This window comes from Mchenga conophoros, linkage group LG11, assembly GCF_057382185.1.
Source record: "Mchenga conophoros isolate Kocher_MC1m ecotype Shallow Benthic linkage group LG11, M_conophoros_male_GT1.1, whole genome shotgun sequence".
In the NCBI taxonomy this organism is placed as follows: domain Eukaryota; kingdom Metazoa; phylum Chordata; class Actinopteri; order Cichliformes; family Cichlidae; genus Mchenga; species Mchenga conophoros.
Window position 1 is genome coordinate 15,099,866 of NC_140536.1, and position 18,977 is coordinate 15,118,842.

The following is an 18,977-nucleotide window of genomic DNA, read 5'->3' on the forward strand; positions in this document are numbered from 1 at the left end:
ATCTGCTTTTAAATCTTCAATGTTTTGTGCGTAAAAGTGTCCCACACTGCTGACTCAGTAACTGCAGATTTCCAAACAGTTTTATGTTAATACCAGAGGAGGCAGTTCCTATCAGTTTGTAGGTGGCCCTCTACTTTGGCTCATGTAATGCATGTTTATATCTGCGTGGTTACCCCGTGACAGGAAGTCCACTAGATAATTCCATGGCCCCTTTGATCCACTGCTGGCTGTAATGTGAAACACCTGCAACAAAATAGCCAATAAGTGGCCCACATTTTTTTAAAGACCAGCCCTCTCTCCCTTTGCCCCCTTTTACAAATACCTCGTTACCTTGGAAACCAGTAACAACACGAGGGGCCTTCCTGGAAAGTGAGAGCGTCAACTAAATCACTAGAAATGATACACCAAAACATAATGGAGTAAAACGCCTTTGCTTTGGTCCAAATGAAGCTTTTGATATAAAACGCAGTTACTGAGGAGGCCTGTCCGTGAAGGAATGCTGGAGCCATGTCCTTCAGCGCCAGGATCGCTAAAGTGAGCTACAGGAACAGACCCACCCAGTCTTCCGTGGCTGTGGAGTCACTCAAGGAAATGCAGGTTTGATCCCAAATGCTCTCAAAAGTGTCTACAACACTTTTTCTTTTGTATTTATTTATAGTTCTGTGAGCTAAGTCTACTAGTTGCCCTTAATGTTCTGTGTTTCTTAAAGCCACCATTGTTATTTATATGTGTGGGTTTATTTTTTGGTTTGCGTGTTGCACAATTAATTGTATTATAAACAGGTAAATTATACAAAAACAATAGTTTATTTTTTTTAAACTATAAAATATATGTTGTTGATTCTTTAGACTTTTTGTTTTGTAAATTATGTCTTCACTATCTCTGGATTCTTACTCCGGTAAGTAAGACGATTTTGCCTTCATGCAGCTTGTATCCTAGAATCAGGACACCAATTTTTCCTTTCCACTTTTGGTAACCTGTTTTGTTTTGTATTATGCATATGCAGATATGCATTTTATTTATTTTACATCTTGTGTAGTTGCTATATATTGCAAAATATCCGATATTGTCACGAATCAAAGAGATTTTTAAATTTCATTTCAGTACCCAGCAACACTTTAACTTTGCCCTAAAGGGAAATCTGTCAGTGCAAGAGATTATCTAATGGGATTTCATTACCATATTTTCAATATATGATTATTTTTCAATTTTATTCTGTAATTAATTGAAAAGTGAGCGTTGATATAATACTGCAGTAATTGAGCACAGGAAGATGTAGCTAACCCAGCAAGATAATGAGCTGCAAGAGTGTAACACCAGAAATGTCGTTCTCTTGTGAGAGAGGGGAGAAAAAAAGACAATGATGGGATTAATTTGCACTTCATTTTCACCTCAGGAGCTCTCTAAGCCCTTCGGAAAATTGCTCGGAGACTCACTACACTATTAGATTCTCTGGCCTAACAGCAGGCAAAGATAGCTGTGGCACAACCTACTGTAATGTGTGGTTGATTGTATTGTCAGCCCCAGCCCACCAGATGGCGGGGTGTTGCTGTCTTATTGGCTTTGCTGCAGGAGGCTGGATGATGTTGCCCAAAGACAGCTGAACAGTAAACTTGAAATGAGCAGTGAGTATCCAGCTTCTGTCATTCATGTGGAACTCTGTCATTATTACAGTGACTGGTCTTTGTGGGGTCTGTGACACATTACTTTTAAAAATCTCCTTTTGCTTGTAGGTGCTAAGAAAGTCAGATTAGGCCAGGATGGAAGTTATAATAGTTCATTTTATTAGTTAGTTTTATAAACTTTTAAACTTTAATCTACACAACCCCTTTCCATGTTAATTGGTTCTCTGCCTTTAGTCAAAGCACAGCCTTTCACACATTTTAGAAATGTTAAATAGCTATGCACTAAATATGGCACTTTAAACCAAGTACATGTTTAATTAGTATGCAATAGACATGAGCAATAAGACTAAAGCCCCCTGCACTCTGTCTGTGTGTCAGACCCACTGCCTTCATGCAAAATACTCCAGTTTCTTGCTTATTTTTCTACGATACTGACCGTAATGAAATAGAATTGGCTGAGGCATTCCTGCATTGTGCGAAAACACAGGCCAGATGAAGCAATGTCAGTTCATTAGAGTCAGTTTTCGGCATTGGACCCAGCGAACCAAATGCAAGAAGACACCATGGTCCACGAAAGGAGAATAAAGTATATTAGGCATGACATTTATGAGCCACATCTTTCTTAAACATTTGCTTAAGCTGTCTGTGCTTCTGTCAGTGTGAGCAGTCGCTGTGAAAAACTGTGAACTCTTGTCTGTCTGTGTCTTCAGATCTCACCACCTCCTCATTTATAATTTACAGTCACTCTCATGTTTCATAGCCACTCACAACCAGGCAGTTCCACACAGAAAATCAGCCATGGAATAGTGAAAAATTGATGACCGACCGACTCTGTAATGCAAAGCTTTGCAACCATTTCTTCACTATCTGACTCACAGTCAAATCCTCATGGAGAGGGATGTGCCTGTCATCGGCAAGATGCGACTGTAAAAAGCAACGATACTGAATATTAATTGGTGGCGACGGTGGGGTTGTGTATGCACTTGTGCACATGCATATGTGCTCTCTAGGTAAATAATTAGGATTACCCCAGGGGTAGTGCATGCTTAATCTCATTAGGTTCTAATCTATTGTTTTTCCTGATTATTCAGTGAATTGTAAAATGTCACAAAAGCTATTTAAGTTTGCAGTGACATGGAAAGAAGCAGCACAATCTCACATTTCAGAAGCAAGAACAAGAAAATGTTTTAAAAAGAAATCTCTCTAGCATGGGGATTCCTGCTCACCTCATAACTGCCTGATCAGTGCCGCTCCAAGCAGACTTAGACAATGGAGTTCAAGGGATCTGCTAACATAACAACTGATTGAATAGCAGATTTTTTTTAAGCATCACACTGCCACATATCAGGCACAATGAGTCAACCAATAAATCTGTTAGGCAACTTAATGATAATCATGTTACGCTTACTGCTTCACACAGCGGACATGGTATTGAGTTCAATCCTATACTGTTAAAGTGCTGATCCAGGTGATGACCTTGCATCGGCTTCCTTTCCTATAAGCATCAAGTTTTACTCTTGCTTAAACTGAATTTCCATGTTAATTTAATTTCTAGTGTTTTGTAGCACTTGCTTTCAAAGCAAGGTGCCATTGCCTGTTAAATTACACTACTGGCTATATCGAATGACTTGCCACATTTTTTCCTTTAAGAGGAGCGTAACACATTCTCTAATAGAGCCATTTGTACTACAATGATGCAACATTTATTTTTTACTCACTTTTGTTTCTGTATTTTTTTTAAAAGGTTGTAGCTGATACTATCTCCCTCTAATGATGTATTATGCAACCTTTTCATTCCACCCCCCACCCACCACCCTCCATCTTTCATCCTATTGTTGTAACAGACTTGTAAGGTGAGAGTTGGACCTTGATAATTACCCTGCTGACAGGAGGTCATCCAACACCGCATTATCTAGTTAGCAGTACCCTTTTAGGAGAAACAGTCTGATAATTTCAGGGCAGCAACCTTTGTCACATGACAAACAGGAAGGCTGATTGCTCACATAGTGTAGCGCAGCCACTTGTTCGCTGTCTTGTCTTCTTTGTTGGAAGCTTTAACTCTCTGATGTCATGAAAAAAGCAGACAAGTAAGAGGGTGGAATGACTTGAAAAGAAGTGTCAGCGTGAAAGGCCGACAGCAACTATGCTGCATTTCAAGCCAGACTATCAAAACAAGGTAAGGTGACCCAAGAGTTCTGAAGTTACAGATGACTTGAGCTTCTTGACTATCAACTTTGGCCAAATGCAATTCATCATTAATGTGTCGGCATTTAGTAAACAGCTGATGTGTTTGGAGCGTGTATGTGGTGGAAAGCTTAAGTGACACAAAACCATGCAGTTGTGAAAGCAATTTTAAAGGCATTTTAGTGGGTTTCTGTTCAGGAAGGCCTGGTTTTATATGGCAGAAAGCCTAAAATAAGTTTGGCAAATGTGTCATAAAATGATAAAACAAGTGTAGAAGTAATTCTGTGTCAGAAAAAACACAACACAAACTGCTGGACACAAGATTACATTTATTTAAAATGTCATGATGTTGCAATGATAAATCCCAATTTTAACACCCGTGTTAGCATCCAAAGAAGCCGTTAACACGACACTGCAGATATACAGACAAAAAAAAAATGCGTTCACTAAGTGGAAATGATCAAAATCATAATGCCACATCACATATTTTTATTTATTTATTTTTAACTTTTAACATGATTGGGTGTTAGGTAGCTGATTATACAAATAAAACATATATAAAATTTGGACAAACAAAGCTGATCTGTTTTTGAAATTAGTACAAAAATTGCATCCAAGCAAGCAGAAAGGTTTGCTGCGGCAAACTGGACGGAAACTGAAGACTTTTTGTGACTGTTGCTGTAAAAAAAAAAAAAAACTTACCTTTTAAAATCCACTGAATTAGTTGTCCCTGTAATCTATACTGCTACTTTTTGTCAAAATTTCATCTGGAGCTCAGAATCTTTAATTCATCTATGCGATTTGGTGAGAATGTCCATGAGCTTAACACAGAATTCACTGCCAAGCACTTATTTGCACTGTTACATTATAGTGAATGCTGACAGCTTTGTTCTGGTGTGCTGCTAATCCTGTGAGCCAGCGATTACCTCAGTGTTTGACACTTGTGTATCTGTGTTTGCATTCCTTTATGGTAGTTCATTAGCGTACACTACACATGTGCAGACAGAGCTGTGAGTTTTTCCTTTCTGAGCATCACTCCGTCTATGGGGATTTCAGCCTAAAAGCGAGGGTATGAAGCCCCATCTCATAAAGCTCTCAAATTGCCTGTGCTTTTAAGTCGAGTGCCTCTTAACATTTTTGACATATTGCTTGAACTAGAATGTCAGAATAAAGCAGGCGTTTTACTGTTCTTAAGGGATCGTGTCTACCCTGACATCACCTAGCTGTGGAAAGTCATACACTTCTGATGGCAGTGGACATTATACATGTACACAACAAAAGTATAGCCCAAACTCTGCTAGCTGAGCGCTCACCACTGACAACTTGATAGTGCTAAGCCTTCGAGGGTGAGAGTATATGTCTCCCCTGTGTACATACTGATGAGAACGTGATAGCAGGTTTTAGAGAAGGTATACACGGGTTGGCTTGAAGAGACGAGGAGTTGTCATGTCGCAGGTGTATAGAAAACAGCTCTGGAGACAAATTGTTTCCAAAGTCATTCAGGTAAGAGAATAGTTTTTATTGTAGGGTTTTCGCTCTCACATAATTTTCACGAGCCATTGGCTCTAACGTTTTAGACTTTGAAATGAGCAAAACTAATGGCAAAGCTTTATCTACAGGGACTGAGTTGACTTTGACAGCGTGTGTCTGCTGTTTTCTATTCCCTGGCTGATTTGGATTAAAATTGATGAAATTTATCAGATGCCAAACTGTCCCCATGCACATTTGTGTTTTCTCTTTAATTCCAAAAGCCACAGTTTATTTATTATAGGGATTCTCTGTCTCGCCATAGCTTATCTCAGGATGGGGCTTTGTTTGCTTCTGAAAGCTATTAGCATTGTATCTGTTATTATTTGGGTCTTTCAGCGCTGGCTTCTGTGTCTGTGTCATGGGAATAACTAAATGTGGATTTGTGTTTTTGTGTTTTGCCGGCTTTTGTTGACTAGTGTATTTTTTGTGTTTGCGTATTGCATTCACTGGTGACTTAGTCTGCTTGTTTGAATAACCTGCGCCACACTGCAATGTGCCTGTATTGTTTGTGTCTACCCTGAAGACTGAGACTTGGCTGTTCATCCAATTTGAAATAAGGGCAGAGAGAAGGTGTGTGAAATGGCTGGTCGCCTGGCAACGGTTGGCTTGGTATCCTTTTTTTTTTTTACAGTCAGTCCATGATGTTAGTGTGTGTTTATGTGTGTGTGTGTGTGTGTGTGTGTCCAGAGAGTTTCTGTAATGCTTTAAACAGATGGGTGTTACATTTATTTTTTCTAGCAAGAAAAGATCATATTGAAAATATAATTAATATTTTTGAATCAAGACTGAGTGCGCTTGATTAACACTGATCGATAGCTCGTTCTTTTGTTTGTGATATATTCTTTACGACAGGATAGCCATACACTGCATTAATAATAAGTGTCCATACTGTCTTAAGCCACCCAGTTTGCTTCCAAGGAGCAAGACATTCTTGCATTTTTCAAGGATTTTCAAGGATCTAGAGTTTAGTAGTTCTCCAGGCTTTCTGAAGGTCTTTAAAGGTTTTTCTTTGGATTGAGGTTTTTTTCATTTACATTCAGTGCAGTCTTTGTACCCGTCCATTTTCAAAGAAATGCTAATTGTGTTTGAATGTAAAGCCACTTAACACTGACCTATGAATAATCAAAACATCCAAAAAGATACCTAACTCAAGGGATTTGCCACTGTTGTGTCTTCACATAACTTCACATTCACTTTGGCTATTTTGTGCCCTTAGAAAATATAAGTAAAATGAACAAGTGGAGGACAAAAAACGAGTGGTAGTCTTAAAAAAAACTTTGATATGTTAATAAAATTCACGTAATTGTGCTGGTCACTGCAGATATTGACTATAAAACCCATTATAATTGCCCAAACTCAGTTTTTTGCCTTGTATACTATAATTCAAAAAGTGCTCATGGGTTAACCATCTGAACTGTGCAGAGTTTTGTTGTGCTTTCTAAAAACACTGTTATCTTTTGAAGTGACCTTTTAAGCAAGGAAATGCAAGCAATGTGCCAGTGAAAGATTTGGAAGAAAATCCTAATTGTTAACATTTCTACCAGGATTTCTGTGAAGTGAATAATTATGCAGATTTTGCAGCTGCTGTAGTTAGACAGCATTTTAGTTCTTTTAGTCTTTTTTTTCTTTTTACACTACAGTCTTGGGCTTCATATGTCCAACTCCCCTTAGCCCTAACAGACAACATAGCTTGACCACTATGATTTTTGGTATATATAGAGTTGTCCTTTGTTTATGTCCAAGCATTTATGTCCTCCGTTACACACAAATTCTTTCCTCAATCTATTTCTTTTCTCTAAAACTTTTTTTCACCTCATCCCATTTTTTCTTCTCTTTCCTTTACTCCTCTATCATATAATTTATATTCTTCCCTTTCACCTTTTTGGTATTCAATCATTTTAATCCCTTCTTTAGCTCTACCGTTGAGAGCCACATTCCTCATCCCTGTTTTCAATGCTGTTGCTTGATATCAATTCAGTCTTTTGGATTTGATTTTTTTCCACATTGTTTTAATTTAAGTCTCAGTTCTCAACCTCTAAAGTCTCATCGGGGTTGCCAATTGGTTTCTTTACACCATTGAGCACTGCAGACATTTACAGTATTCTTGAAACTGTTATTTGAGAATAAGACAGCATATAGTTAAAAATCACTGTTTACTACAAGGCAACCACATGAATGTGCACACAAGGAAAAGAGAGGCAAGACAAAGAAAATACATCACTTATTATGCGATACTCAGTGTTAAAGTTTAATCCAACTGTTTCACATTGTCTAAACAGACTGCTGTATAAAAGCAGAAGCTCTCAAGAGTAATTTTGGTATAGCTGTTCACAATAGGATGCTAGAAGTGGGCTTTTCAATGTAAAAATATTTCAAGCCAGGAACAAATATTCCTATTGTCTCCTGTTTGGTTAAAAAACAGTTTCTATACAGATGAAAGGCAAATGAGTGATTTTAGATACACCCTACTGCAACGGCTTCATACAGCACCAGGTTTCATGTAATCTGTTTGTTGGCTGACCTTGTTCCTGTGTTACTAAGCAGCACGACCTGGCAACCCATTGTGGCTGATTTTGCTCCCCAGACCTAAACACAAGCCACTGCACGCAAGCAGCAGAGTCTCAAGTAAAAGGGTGGCAGTGAATCTTTTATATATGAAGCTCAAGTGTTTAGTAACATCAGATTAGGATGTTGCAGAACAGCATTATTCACAGTTAACTGAAATGTATCCAACTTTCTTTAAAAATTGTTGTGTTCTTTGGGTCCTGTAAACAATGCCTAAGCTTCAGTCAGTTGAAAGATGGTCATGTGATGACTGAACTGTCCATTCAAAATCTTTGAAAAATTACACAGGTTACATTTTTTTTATTGAATTGAACTTGGTATTTAGTAATTGAAAATTTTGGAACTTTTTTAAGCAAAAGTTGAAAGAGGAGCGTGAAGCCAAGCGGGCTCAGCTGGATGGAAGACATGACTATATCCTCAGTATTGTGGCTTCATGCTTGGGGCTGGAGAAAGCAGATGTGGAAGATGCCATATTGGAGGGGAATCAGGTACTTTGCACATAAATGTTCAAACAGATTATATTGTTTTATTGGACAACTTTACAGGCCTTAAAAGACAGAAACAAGCAAGCAAAAAAATGTGGTGCATCTACAATGGGACTGAACAGTGCTGAGGTTTTGTTTTCATCTTTGTCAGATTGACCGCATGGAGCAATTTTTCATGGCTGACGGTCTTCCACACCTAATGTTCTACTATCAGGACACTGAACCAACTGTAGCAGGTACCATGAAACTCTAGAGTCTTTTAAAAAAGTGTGTGTAAGTTATATTGTGTAACTTTGCAGTACAGAAGCTCTACGTCTATCTCATATGAAACTGTCTCTGTCACTAATAGAGATCATAAAAGTAATCCATTCTCAAGTAAATGCCACAATATTAAAATCAGAATAGGAAGTCAAAGTTGGTTACCATGACACCTTTTGTTGTTTCCAATCCTTTATGCGAGCAGCACCAGCACCAGCAGCTACAGCCTCTATGCCCGCCCAGTCTGTTGCCCAGCAGCCTGGTCACAGCAAGAAGTCCAAAGTGTTTGTAACAGATGGGAGGGATGTGGCACTGACCGGAGTGTGTGTCTTCTTCACCAGAGCCAATACTTCAAAGGCAGTCACCTCTGAGAACATACACAGAGTGAGTCAGTTTGTATTGTTTTGGGATTTCTAAGTTATTCATTTCTTTGCGAAAGAGGAGGGATTTAAAGGATTTAAAGTCAATTAAAACCATGCAAGTGGAGAAACACAAATTTAACCATGACTGTGTTGTGGTTGTGAGCACTACGGGAAGTGAAACGTAATTAATGATAGGCACTGAGTGTCACGAGACAAATGTTCCGATTTTTTTTATTTTACTTGTTCTTATCATGCATGATATCCAATTAACTAAAAAAAGCTTCTTACACCCAGAGGTAGTGAGGCACTGGGGGAGCTCAGTAATGGCGCTGTGATAGCACAGCTGGTTCTGGCTATTGATTCCTACTGAACACCTGCTATCTGCAGCAAAGTTAATCACCACCACTGATAACAGGTCCTGTTTGCTACAAAACACCCTCGGCTGGAGACAGAGGAAAACAGGATTCTGTGTGTATGTGTGTGTCTGTGTATTCATGTAATGAGAATGAGAGAGAGCACTTGTGTGCACTTCTCTTGCTAAATTTCCTAATTAGTCGCTTCAAAAAAATTCAAGGGCACATCAGGTGTTCGGGTGTTACTTGACATTTGGGTGGATGAAGTTAGAGGAGTTATTATTAAAAGGGAGGTGTCCAGCTCATGGCTGAGAGAAGCTGTTCACCAAAGATTCACAATTATGTGTTGCTGGCAAATTGTTCATGAGGACTGGTGAGTTGCTAGTTAATTAAAATCAAGTCAGTTAACTAGCAGCCACGGGGTTAGTGGATACATTGTATTCTCTAGATGACTGTGCCACACCTTTGAAGGGTTAAAGTAGTATAGTACAGTAATAAATGATTAATGATTATTATTAACAATGTTTAATAATCATATTTTTTAATTCATTTGAAAACCAGTCCGTCAGCATGACCCAAACGGTTATGTTAAAGTTATAGCCGATTTATAAATATTATTGGAATTTATATCATGAAGTTTACAACACTTGGTTCAAAAAATTATAAGTAGGCCTTTGGGACCCATGGATGGTTCCGTGATTAAACCCTTAGAAAACCACAATAACATCTGACAATCATTTAAAAGGGAGTCGTATATTTTTAATTTAGTCACATATGTGCTGGTTCTCTCTTATCAGATGTGATACAGTACAACCACACAAACTAATGAAATCTAATCTAACAAATGTAATATTATAGCTATGATTGGAAAACATTATGTCCTTTTTGCTAGCAGTATAGTAACTTTTTTAATGCTTTTTCAAAGTATTACAGCAGATTTTTAATAGCTTCCCAGACTCACTTGAAGGACACATGCATAGTTGGTCTATTATAGTGTCTACACTACAGTAACCCAGGGAGACTTCTGCCAAAAGCCAAAAGGTTTTCTTTGCCAGCTAGTAAGCTAGGACGGTCTCTTTTGAGGCATGTTTAATATATGAATGCTAAGATTTTTATTATCTTTTTTTACTATTTTCTAGGATGTGAATTTCAATATGTTGGATACAACGGAAGGTGGTCTTTTAAAAAGTGTGGAGCAGCTGCTTTCTGAGATCTTCATTCCCACACTGAGGAAGATGAACCACGGCTGGGGAGACGGGACAAGTCCTCAGACCCTGGTCGTCAAACAGGACTTCATATCTTCATTGGAAAGCTTTGTGTCTGTGTTGGTTGGAGCACAGGAGAGCCTTCAGGAAAAGGTAGGGGACAGACAATGTCACTAATAAAAGCACCATATTACCAAAAACTAAATTAAATACATAGTAGGTTAGATTAACATAGATAAATAAACACAGTTTAAACATTACATACACTTGCATTATAGTAGCAAATAAAGCAACACAGCACAACTTTGCTTTCAGGTTACCTTGAAAGAGTGCGACACCTTTGACTTGAAGGTACTGAAGGGCCCGTCGGACTACGTGGCAGCTGCCAGCAGCACAGAGACCATAGAGAAGATAGAGGCCTGCATGAAAGTCTGGATCAAACAAATAGAACAGGTGAGAAGAGACTCTCATCGTGTTTCTCCTCAAACTTGATACAGAAAAAGTATTCTCATTCATTTATTCCAAGGTTTCTGCCATTTTATTTGAATGTGCTTGTATCAGATGAAGGATAAACTGCAGGCCTGAAGTTTCAGCAGTGATATCGAATGCCTCTATTCTGCAGGTTTTAGCTGAGAGTGACCAGCTTAGAAAGGAGGCTGATGATCTTGGCCCTCGGGCCGAGCTGGAGCACTGGAAGAAACGGATGACTCGCTTCAACTACCTTCTGGACCAGCTGAAGAGCCCTGATGTCAAAGTTGCTCTGGGTGTGGTCTTGCTGGCTAAATCTAAGCTCATAAAGGTCAGATGTGACTGTCATATACTGCTGATTTTAAGTGGCTGTACCACATGCTCTCGTTCTTGGATATTGCTTCTCTCTCTTTTATTTCAGTGGTTTATTGTGAGATTATGTTTGGTTTTTTTGAAAACGGTGCACACCTTAATTAAGTAACGGTCTGTAATGGTCTAGTCATGGCGGGAACTGGATGCAAGGATCACAGATGGAGTTAATGAGGCCAAAGACAACGTCAAGTATCTCTACAGCTTGGAGAAGTTTTGCGACCCGCTCTACAACAGTGACCCTGTGAGAAAAGAATATTTTATCACACTCTGGTGCATTTTAAAAAATAAACCAAATCAACTGCATTCATGGTGAAGACAGTACAAATGTGCTGGATGTGTGTTATATTTGGATGTACAAAGAAATACAAGCAATAATTTCTGTTTCCTCCAAGGTATCAATGGTGGATGCAATCCCAGGTCTGATCAATGCCATCAGGATGATTCACAGTATTTCCCGCTACTACAACACATCTGAAAAGATTACATCACTTTTTGTAAAGGTATTGTGCAGATCAACAGACTTTTGTTATGATGAACAATGGGATCCTACATTTTTTTTTTTATAAATGATTGATACTGAAGCATTTTTAGGACACTTTTACATTAAGACAACAAAAAAGTACAAATTTATATGATGATTTATATGATTCATAGTTTCCATTTTTTTATCCTCATCTCCAGGTGACAAACCAGATGATCACAGCTTGTAAGGCCTATATCACTGATAATGGCACAAACTCAATATGGGACCAACCTCAGCAAGTCATTATTGAGAAAATCAAAGCTGCCATTCGCCTAAACCAGGTAATGGATCATTTTTAAAGGAAAACAAAATGTGTTTTGTAGCAAAATGCACCTCTGTCAGTTTTTTATCAGTCAAAATGTGGTTTTGTATCATAATGTGTTTCCCAGGAATACCAGCGATGTTTCCACAGAACCAAGGAGAAGCTGGAGCAGACTCCTTCAGAAAGACAGTTTGACTTCAGCGAGATGTACATCTTTGGAAAGTTTGACACATTCCAGCGAAGACTGAACAAGATCCTCGAAATGTTCGCCACCATTTCCACCTACTCCGTTCTAAAGGACTCGAAGATAGAAGGGCTGGAGACGATGGCCACCAGGTTTCAAGTGAGTATACTGTGATATCAGACTGTGGTCAAATCCTGTTAATAAGACATGTGCAGGGAGGCATTGCATTAACTGATTAAATGTCACTGTCAGGGAGCCGTGTCTGTATTTCTCCTGGCATCTTCAGATGTTGAGTGTGTTGTCATTATGGTAAATGGAAAGTTTCTCTGTATTGTCGAACAGAATTTCAGGCTGCACACTTACAATGCCAGTGGCAGGCTGCTGATTTTTTTCTGTGGTTTCCTGTTGCGCAAACAATTCATTTTTTTACATCATCAAACTGTGATGCTTAAGGTTTTAGTACATAATACTTTGAGAGTCTGTTGATGTGAACCATGTGTTTGTGTTCTTGCTTCTTGGGCTACACAGACTGCAGAAATGCAGGGAAAATGGGAGGTAACGTCTCACTGCAGTTTTCAACTTCTAGCATTTTTCTTGCAGACAGCATGCAGTGGTGGAATATTGTTGTGCAATGTTTTGCCATACATATGCCTTAATAACAAAATAGCTACTAATTGCATGGAGATTAAAACCAACTCCTTACTTTCTCTCTTTTTTTTTTTCATTATTAGAGCCATAGTAATACTTTCTAAACTCAGCCCTGCGATGACCATTTGTTAATACTATAAACTTGTATCCCAAACCTTTCGCCAGTTCATGGGGAGCTTCTGAGTTTTCTGTTTAGATTAATACTTTTTCACACAAGAAAAGTGTGTGCAATGGTGTTCATTTTAGTGTACAGGCAATTCATTCTCATGTTTCACTTGTAAAATATTTATCTAAAGTTTGTGAAACTTCCTGAATGAATAAAAACTTAACAAAATGTTTTACATGCATGCTCGAAGTAACCAAACTGAGCTAGAAGATGAGATTGCAAACTTTGTTTTGGTATAACTTGATAGTTAGCTTTGCAGAACATCCATAGCTTGCAGTAAGACACAGTTGCACTGTTACATTTCTACTAGACTAATACACTACAAGTTCCAAAACGTATGCATTTAATTATGCATTTAATAATAATACCTTCAGAAGAAAACAGAGCATTTTATTTAGAGCTAAAGATGTTTTCTAAAATGTGTGTTTGTGGATGTCTGGATATTTTTTTCTTAGGCTATTGTGTTAAACATGAAGAAAAAACATTACAGTTTTCTAGACCAGAGGAGAAGTGACTTTGATGTTGACTATGAGGAATTCTGCAAAAGCACTTCTGAACTCCACGTAAGTTAATTAGACAGTGCATTTGCCCTGTTTTGTGCAAATAAAGTTAATGCAAACTGACTAGACATCTGTTTTGTAATGCGGGTTAGCCAAGTTCATTTGCTGGTGATTAAGGATTCATTAGGTGGAGTTTCATTTAAAATTAATTTCATTGCGCTGTCGTTGTTGTGAATATTATTGTTGTCTGTGTTTTCCTTTCCAGAATCAACTGAAGAGTTTCATGGATAGCACCTTTGAAAAAATTGAAAATACAGAAAGGGCTCTAAATGTGCTGAAGACCTTTCAAAGGTATTTCATTGGTAACTAATTAGCATCATTCTGAAATATTTACCGCAATTTCCCTAATCTTGCCAATGCCGCTTCATGTGACATACTGCTTCATTTAATCTCTGAACTTTTAAACTATTCTGCAATCAAAAATAAAAAAAAAACTCAGAGTAGCTATTTCATTGAAATAAACACCGAGGTAAACTATAACTGTCATGGTCCAGAGTCTCTTTATGTTTTGTGTTTATTAATTTTTTCGAGTTTTCTGTTTTTTGTTATTTTTCTTCAAGTGTTTAGGTGTTTCTCTTGTTGTGTCCCCTGAAATTGCCGTCCCTAGTGTTTTGTTATTAGTCTCCCGTTTCTAGGTTTTGCTTTGGTTTTTTAAGTGTCTTTTGTGGAAGTTGTGCCACTGCAATAAAGCAGTCTCCTTTAGTTCATTCCCTTGTTTTGAGTTCTGCGTTTGGGTCCTTCCTCCTGCCTGCCACAGCCGTTTCATGACAATAACAAGTGTGCTTTAATGTACAAGTAGGTTTGCTAGTTACAGGGTCCTTTGCACATTTTAGCTCAAAACATTTACCAGCACATCCAAACAAAATAGAGTCCTTGTCATTACTGGTGCTGGTACTGCTATGTGTTTATTGCTGTATTTAAATATTTTTATTGCTGCTGGGTTTGAGTTCTGCTGAACCACTTGTATCTTTGGTTTTCCCAAAAACAGACTGGGCATCCCAGATCTTGGGATTGATGAGAAGTATCAGCAAATTTTACAAAATTATGGCCGGGACATTGAAATGGTTTTCCGCATCTACATGAAGCAGAAACTTGACCCCCCCATTGGCAGGGACTTGCCCCCAGTGGCCGGTCGGATCATGTGGGCTCGGCAGCTGTACAGCCGTATACAGGGACCCATGGATCTCTTTCAGCAGGTGATATTGCCTGACTTTCAGTTTAGGTTTGGCTGGTTCTAGCAGATTAATGATAAAATTGTTTGGCATTTCCCATCCATGTAATGCATCATGTTTGTTTGTTTTGTTTATTACTCTAATTAGCATCCAGGAGTTCTTTCCACATCAGAGGCAAAAAGGATCATCAAGAACTTTAACCGTGTAGCAAGAGCGTTGTTGGAGTTTGAGATGATCTACCATCACAGCTGGATGAAAAAGGTTAACGAACTGTAAAATGTATAATACAAACAAGAAATCTGACAGAGGAGCATTTATATACAATATGTATCGTTAATTCCTTTATATAGTGTTGTGATTTCGTTTGCTGCATATATGTTAACACTTACATGTTTGAGATCATCAAACACATTTTAATACTAGACAAAGTTGATCAATTTAAAAAGGAGAAAGCTATCTAATTATATCTGGCACTGTGTAAACAAGTAATTTGGTGAAAATGATGGATGACTAAAAAGGACACCAAGGCTCCTCTCAGATCTGCCAAAAAACATCTTAATGCTCCCCGATATATTTTGTGGACTGATGAGAGTGACATCCAGCACAAAACTAATGCAGCATTTCATAAAAGCAATATCACACCAGCTCCTGAAGGACAATGTCTGGCCATCAGTTTGTGCCTTGAAGTGGCACAAACTGAAGTGTAATTGGGTTATGTAGCAGGACAACAGATGTGAAAAACACCAGGAAGTCCACCTATGAATGTCTCAACGTCTCAGGAGCTGCAGATGAAAACAAGCTAGCAGCTAAATCTGGTACAATGCATCCTTTCTCTACAGAGGTTCTGTTTTTGCTTGGTCACTGACAAATAAAGTGGAAATGACAAATAAATAAATAAACAAAATGAAGGGTTTGGAGTGGCCCGGTCAAAGTCTGGAGTTAAATCAGATTGAGGTGTTTTGCCATGACTTGTCCTTGAAAACCTTCTAGTGTGGCTGAATTAAAACAATTCTGTAAACAAGAAAGAGGCAAAGTTCTTCTACAGTGAGATAAAAGAATCATTGCAGTTCTTGCTGGAAAAAACTACATTTTGTCCATACTTGGGTTATCTTTGTCTAATATTAAAATTAGTTTGAGGATCTGAAACACAAACTGAATGAACATCTTTTCTCCCCTCTTATTCACACATTTTCCCTGCATCTCTTCACATAAACCTCACTAAACACCTCAACGCAGATGGAGGATGCCAAAGTTGGCCTGCAAGCCTCTCTTCTGGTCAGATCTCCAGAAACTGGCGAGTTATTTGTGAACTTTGACCCAGAGATTCTGACGCAGATCAGAGAGGTGAACTGCATGACAAAGATGAATTTGGCAATCCCTCCCTTTGCTCTTCTACTGCTGCAAAAACAGGACGTCTTTAAGAAACACTACAATAGAATACAGGTGAGCATAGCACACAGTTGTAGCTAAAATTTCAAAAATGCATACAGTGAACAACCAAATGATCAAAGCTGCATGTAACTACAGGGAGTGCAGAATTATTAAGCAAATTAGTATTTTGTCCACATCATCCTCTTCATGCATGTTGTCTTACTCCAAGCTGTATAGGCTCGAAAGCCTACTACCAGTTAAGCATATTAGGTGATGTGCATCCCTGTAATGAGAAGGGGTGTGGTCTAATGACATCAACACCCTATATCAGGTGTGCATAATTATTAGGCAACTTCCTTTCCTTTGGCAAAATGGGTCAAAAGAAGGACTTGACAGGCTCAGAAAAGTCAAAAATAGTGAGATATCTTGCAGAGGGATGCAGCAGTCTCAAAATTGCAAAGCTTCTGAAGCGTGATCATCGAACAATCGAGCGTTTCATTCAAAATAGTCAACAGGGTCGCAAGAAGCGTGTGGAAAAACCAAGGCGCAAAATAACTGCCCATGAACTGAGAAAAGTCAAGCGTGCAGCTGCCAAGATGCCACTTGCCACCAGTTTGGCCATATTTCAGAGCTGCAACATCACTGGAGTGCCCAAAAGCACAAGGTGTGCAATACTCAGAGACATGGCCAAGGTAAGAAAGGCTGAAAGACGACCACCACTGAACAAGACACACAAGCTGAAACGTCAAGACTGGGCCAAGAAATATCTCAAGACTGGTTTTTCTAAGGTTTTATGGACTGATGAAATGAGAGTGAGTCTTGATGGGCCAGATGGATGGGCCCGTGGCTGGATTGGTAAAGGGCAGAGAGCTCCAGTCCGACTCAGACGCCAGCAAGGTGGAGGTGGAGTACTGGTTTGGGCTGGTATCATCAAAGATGAGCTTGTGGGGCCTTTTCGGGTTGAGGATGGAGTCAAGCTCAACTCCCAGTCCTACTGCCAGTTTCTGGAAGACACCTTCTTCAAGCAGTGGTACAGGAAGAAGTCTGCATCCTTCAAGAAAAACATGATGTTCATGCAGGACAATGCTCCATCACACGCGTCCAAGTACTCCACAGCGTGGCTGGCAAGAAAGGGTATAAAAGAAGAAAAACTAATGACATGGCCACCTTGTTCACCTGATCTGAACCCCATTGAGAACCTGTGGTCCATCATCAAATGTAAGATTTACAAGGAGGGAAAACAGTACACCTCTCTGAACAGTGTCTGGGAGGCTGTGGTTGCTGCTGCACGCAATGTTGATGGTGAACAGATCAAAACACTGACAGAATCCATGGATGGCAGGCTTTTGAGTGTCCTTGCAAAGAAAGGTGGCTATATTGGTCGCTGATTTGTTTTTGTTTTGTTTTTGAATGTCAGAAATGTATATTTGTGAATGTGGAGATGTTATATTGGTTTCACTGGTAAAAATAAATAATTGAAATGGGTATATATTTGTTTTTTGTTAAGTTGCCTAATAATTATGCACAGTAATAGTCACCTGCACACACAGATATCCCCCTAAAATAGCTAAAACTAAAAACAAACTAAAAATTACTTCCAAAAACATTCAGCTTTGATATTAATGAGTTTTTTGGGTTCATTGAGAACATGGTTGTTGTTCAATAATAAAATTATTCCTCAAAAATACAACTTGCCTAATAATTCTGCACTCCCTGTAGGAGTATAAAACATCCTGGAATTGTGTTTAAATTCCACACAGATTTTTAAAAATGACTAAAATCGACAAAAACCCATTTTATTGTCAACTGAAAAATTCAGTTCATCCCTTTTGTGTGATTGCAAAAATGCTCCAACATGCATCTATCTCATTTCAGCTGATGTTGAGCGAGAACACTAGAGTGCGTGCCAAGATTCAGAGTGTCTTTGAACAGCTGGCCATGCCACATGTAGCTAAGGTAAGTGGACCGACCCTCGGCTACCAAAACTAGCAATTGGGACATGGAATGTCACCTCTCTCATGGAGAAGGAGCCTGAGTTAGTGTGTGAGTGTTGAGAGGTAGCGGCTAGATATGGTGGATGTGAATGGCTTGGGCTCTGGAACTAGTCTCCTGGAGACGCGCCCTTGGTGCGAGGTGGCCGGCTGGGATTGGGAATCCTAGAGTGATTGACCGAACAGTAAAGGACAGTCAGGCACAGGTTAAAGTCCAAAAAAGTGTTTTTTATTTAACCCAAAAAATGAACTTTGGTAAAAATAAAAAAAATCAACATCTTGGGCAAGAGATCAAAGCAACTGAGCTTGACTCAAAGTTAGTTTTTGTCCCTACCCTCACCTGTGGTCATGAGCTTTGGGTAGTGGAGGAGGTGACTGGGGAGAGGGAGGTCTCAGCTTCTCTACTTAGGCTGCTGCCCCAAGACCCAGCCCCGGATAAGGGTAAGAAAATGGATGGATGGATGTGTCTGTGAAGGTTCTCAGTCATCGTAGTCTAAGGATGGATGGTTTCCCTCTGTTCTTTATCATGTCGATGTCAAATCCTTCATGTTGTGCGCGCTCCAGTTAGCTAAATTATGTTTGCCAGTGCTAGCTAATAAAGCTTTGTTTTGATTTTATATTTCTCTGCAAAGTCCTGCATTTCAGTCCAACCCAGCATCCCATGATCGAGCGTCATGTGATTACATAAAAGTT

The 18,977-nt window shown here is 39.0% G+C and overlaps 2 protein-coding genes across 2 annotated transcripts in view; both read left to right on the forward strand.

The window, feature by feature from the left end:
• The first annotated feature begins 480 nt into the window (after positions 1-480).
• Positions 481-11,782, forward strand: LOC146563793 (dynein axonemal heavy chain 5-like). Its single transcript, XM_085291113.1, has 9 exons — positions 481-597; positions 8,258-8,392; positions 8,541-8,625; positions 8,853-9,031; positions 10,502-10,720; positions 10,883-11,020; positions 11,190-11,366; positions 11,535-11,648; positions 11,768-11,782. Exons 1-9 carry the CDS (start codon positions 508-510, stop codon positions 11,780-11,782), a joined length of 1,152 nt encoding a protein of 383 aa, XP_085147239.1. The 5' UTR covers positions 481-507.
• dnah5 (dynein, axonemal, heavy chain 5) overlaps positions 11,535-18,977 on the forward strand; it is an 88,470-nt gene continuing 81,027 nt past the window's right edge. Inside the window, exons 1-11 of the mRNA XM_085291103.1 lie at positions 11,535-11,648; positions 11,800-11,907; positions 12,089-12,211; positions 12,320-12,535; positions 12,905-12,931; positions 13,646-13,753; positions 13,956-14,041; positions 14,739-14,946; positions 15,070-15,183; positions 16,159-16,365; positions 18,169-18,249. Coding sequence (XP_085147229.1) covers positions 11,806-11,907; positions 12,089-12,211; positions 12,320-12,535; positions 12,905-12,931; positions 13,646-13,753; positions 13,956-14,041; positions 14,739-14,946; positions 15,070-15,183; positions 16,159-16,365; positions 18,169-18,249 — 1,272 coding nt within the window. The 5' untranslated portion in view covers positions 11,535-11,648; positions 11,800-11,805. The remainder of the gene's footprint in view (positions 11,649-11,799; positions 11,908-12,088; positions 12,212-12,319; positions 12,536-12,904; positions 12,932-13,645; positions 13,754-13,955; positions 14,042-14,738; positions 14,947-15,069; positions 15,184-16,158; positions 16,366-18,168; positions 18,250-18,977) is intronic.

Coding starts and splice junctions, on each gene's coding strand:
- LOC146563793 (XM_085291113.1), top strand. CDS start 508: ATGTCCTTCAGCGCCAGGATCGCTAAAGTGAGCTACAGGAACAGACCC. Junction 8,393..8,540: donor CCATATTGGAGGGGAATCAG/GTACTTTGCACA, acceptor CATCTTTGTCAG/ATTGACCGCATGGAGCAATT. Junction 9,032..10,501: donor CCTCTGAGAACATACACAGA/GTGAGTCAGTTT, acceptor ACTATTTTCTAG/GATGTGAATTTCAATATGTT.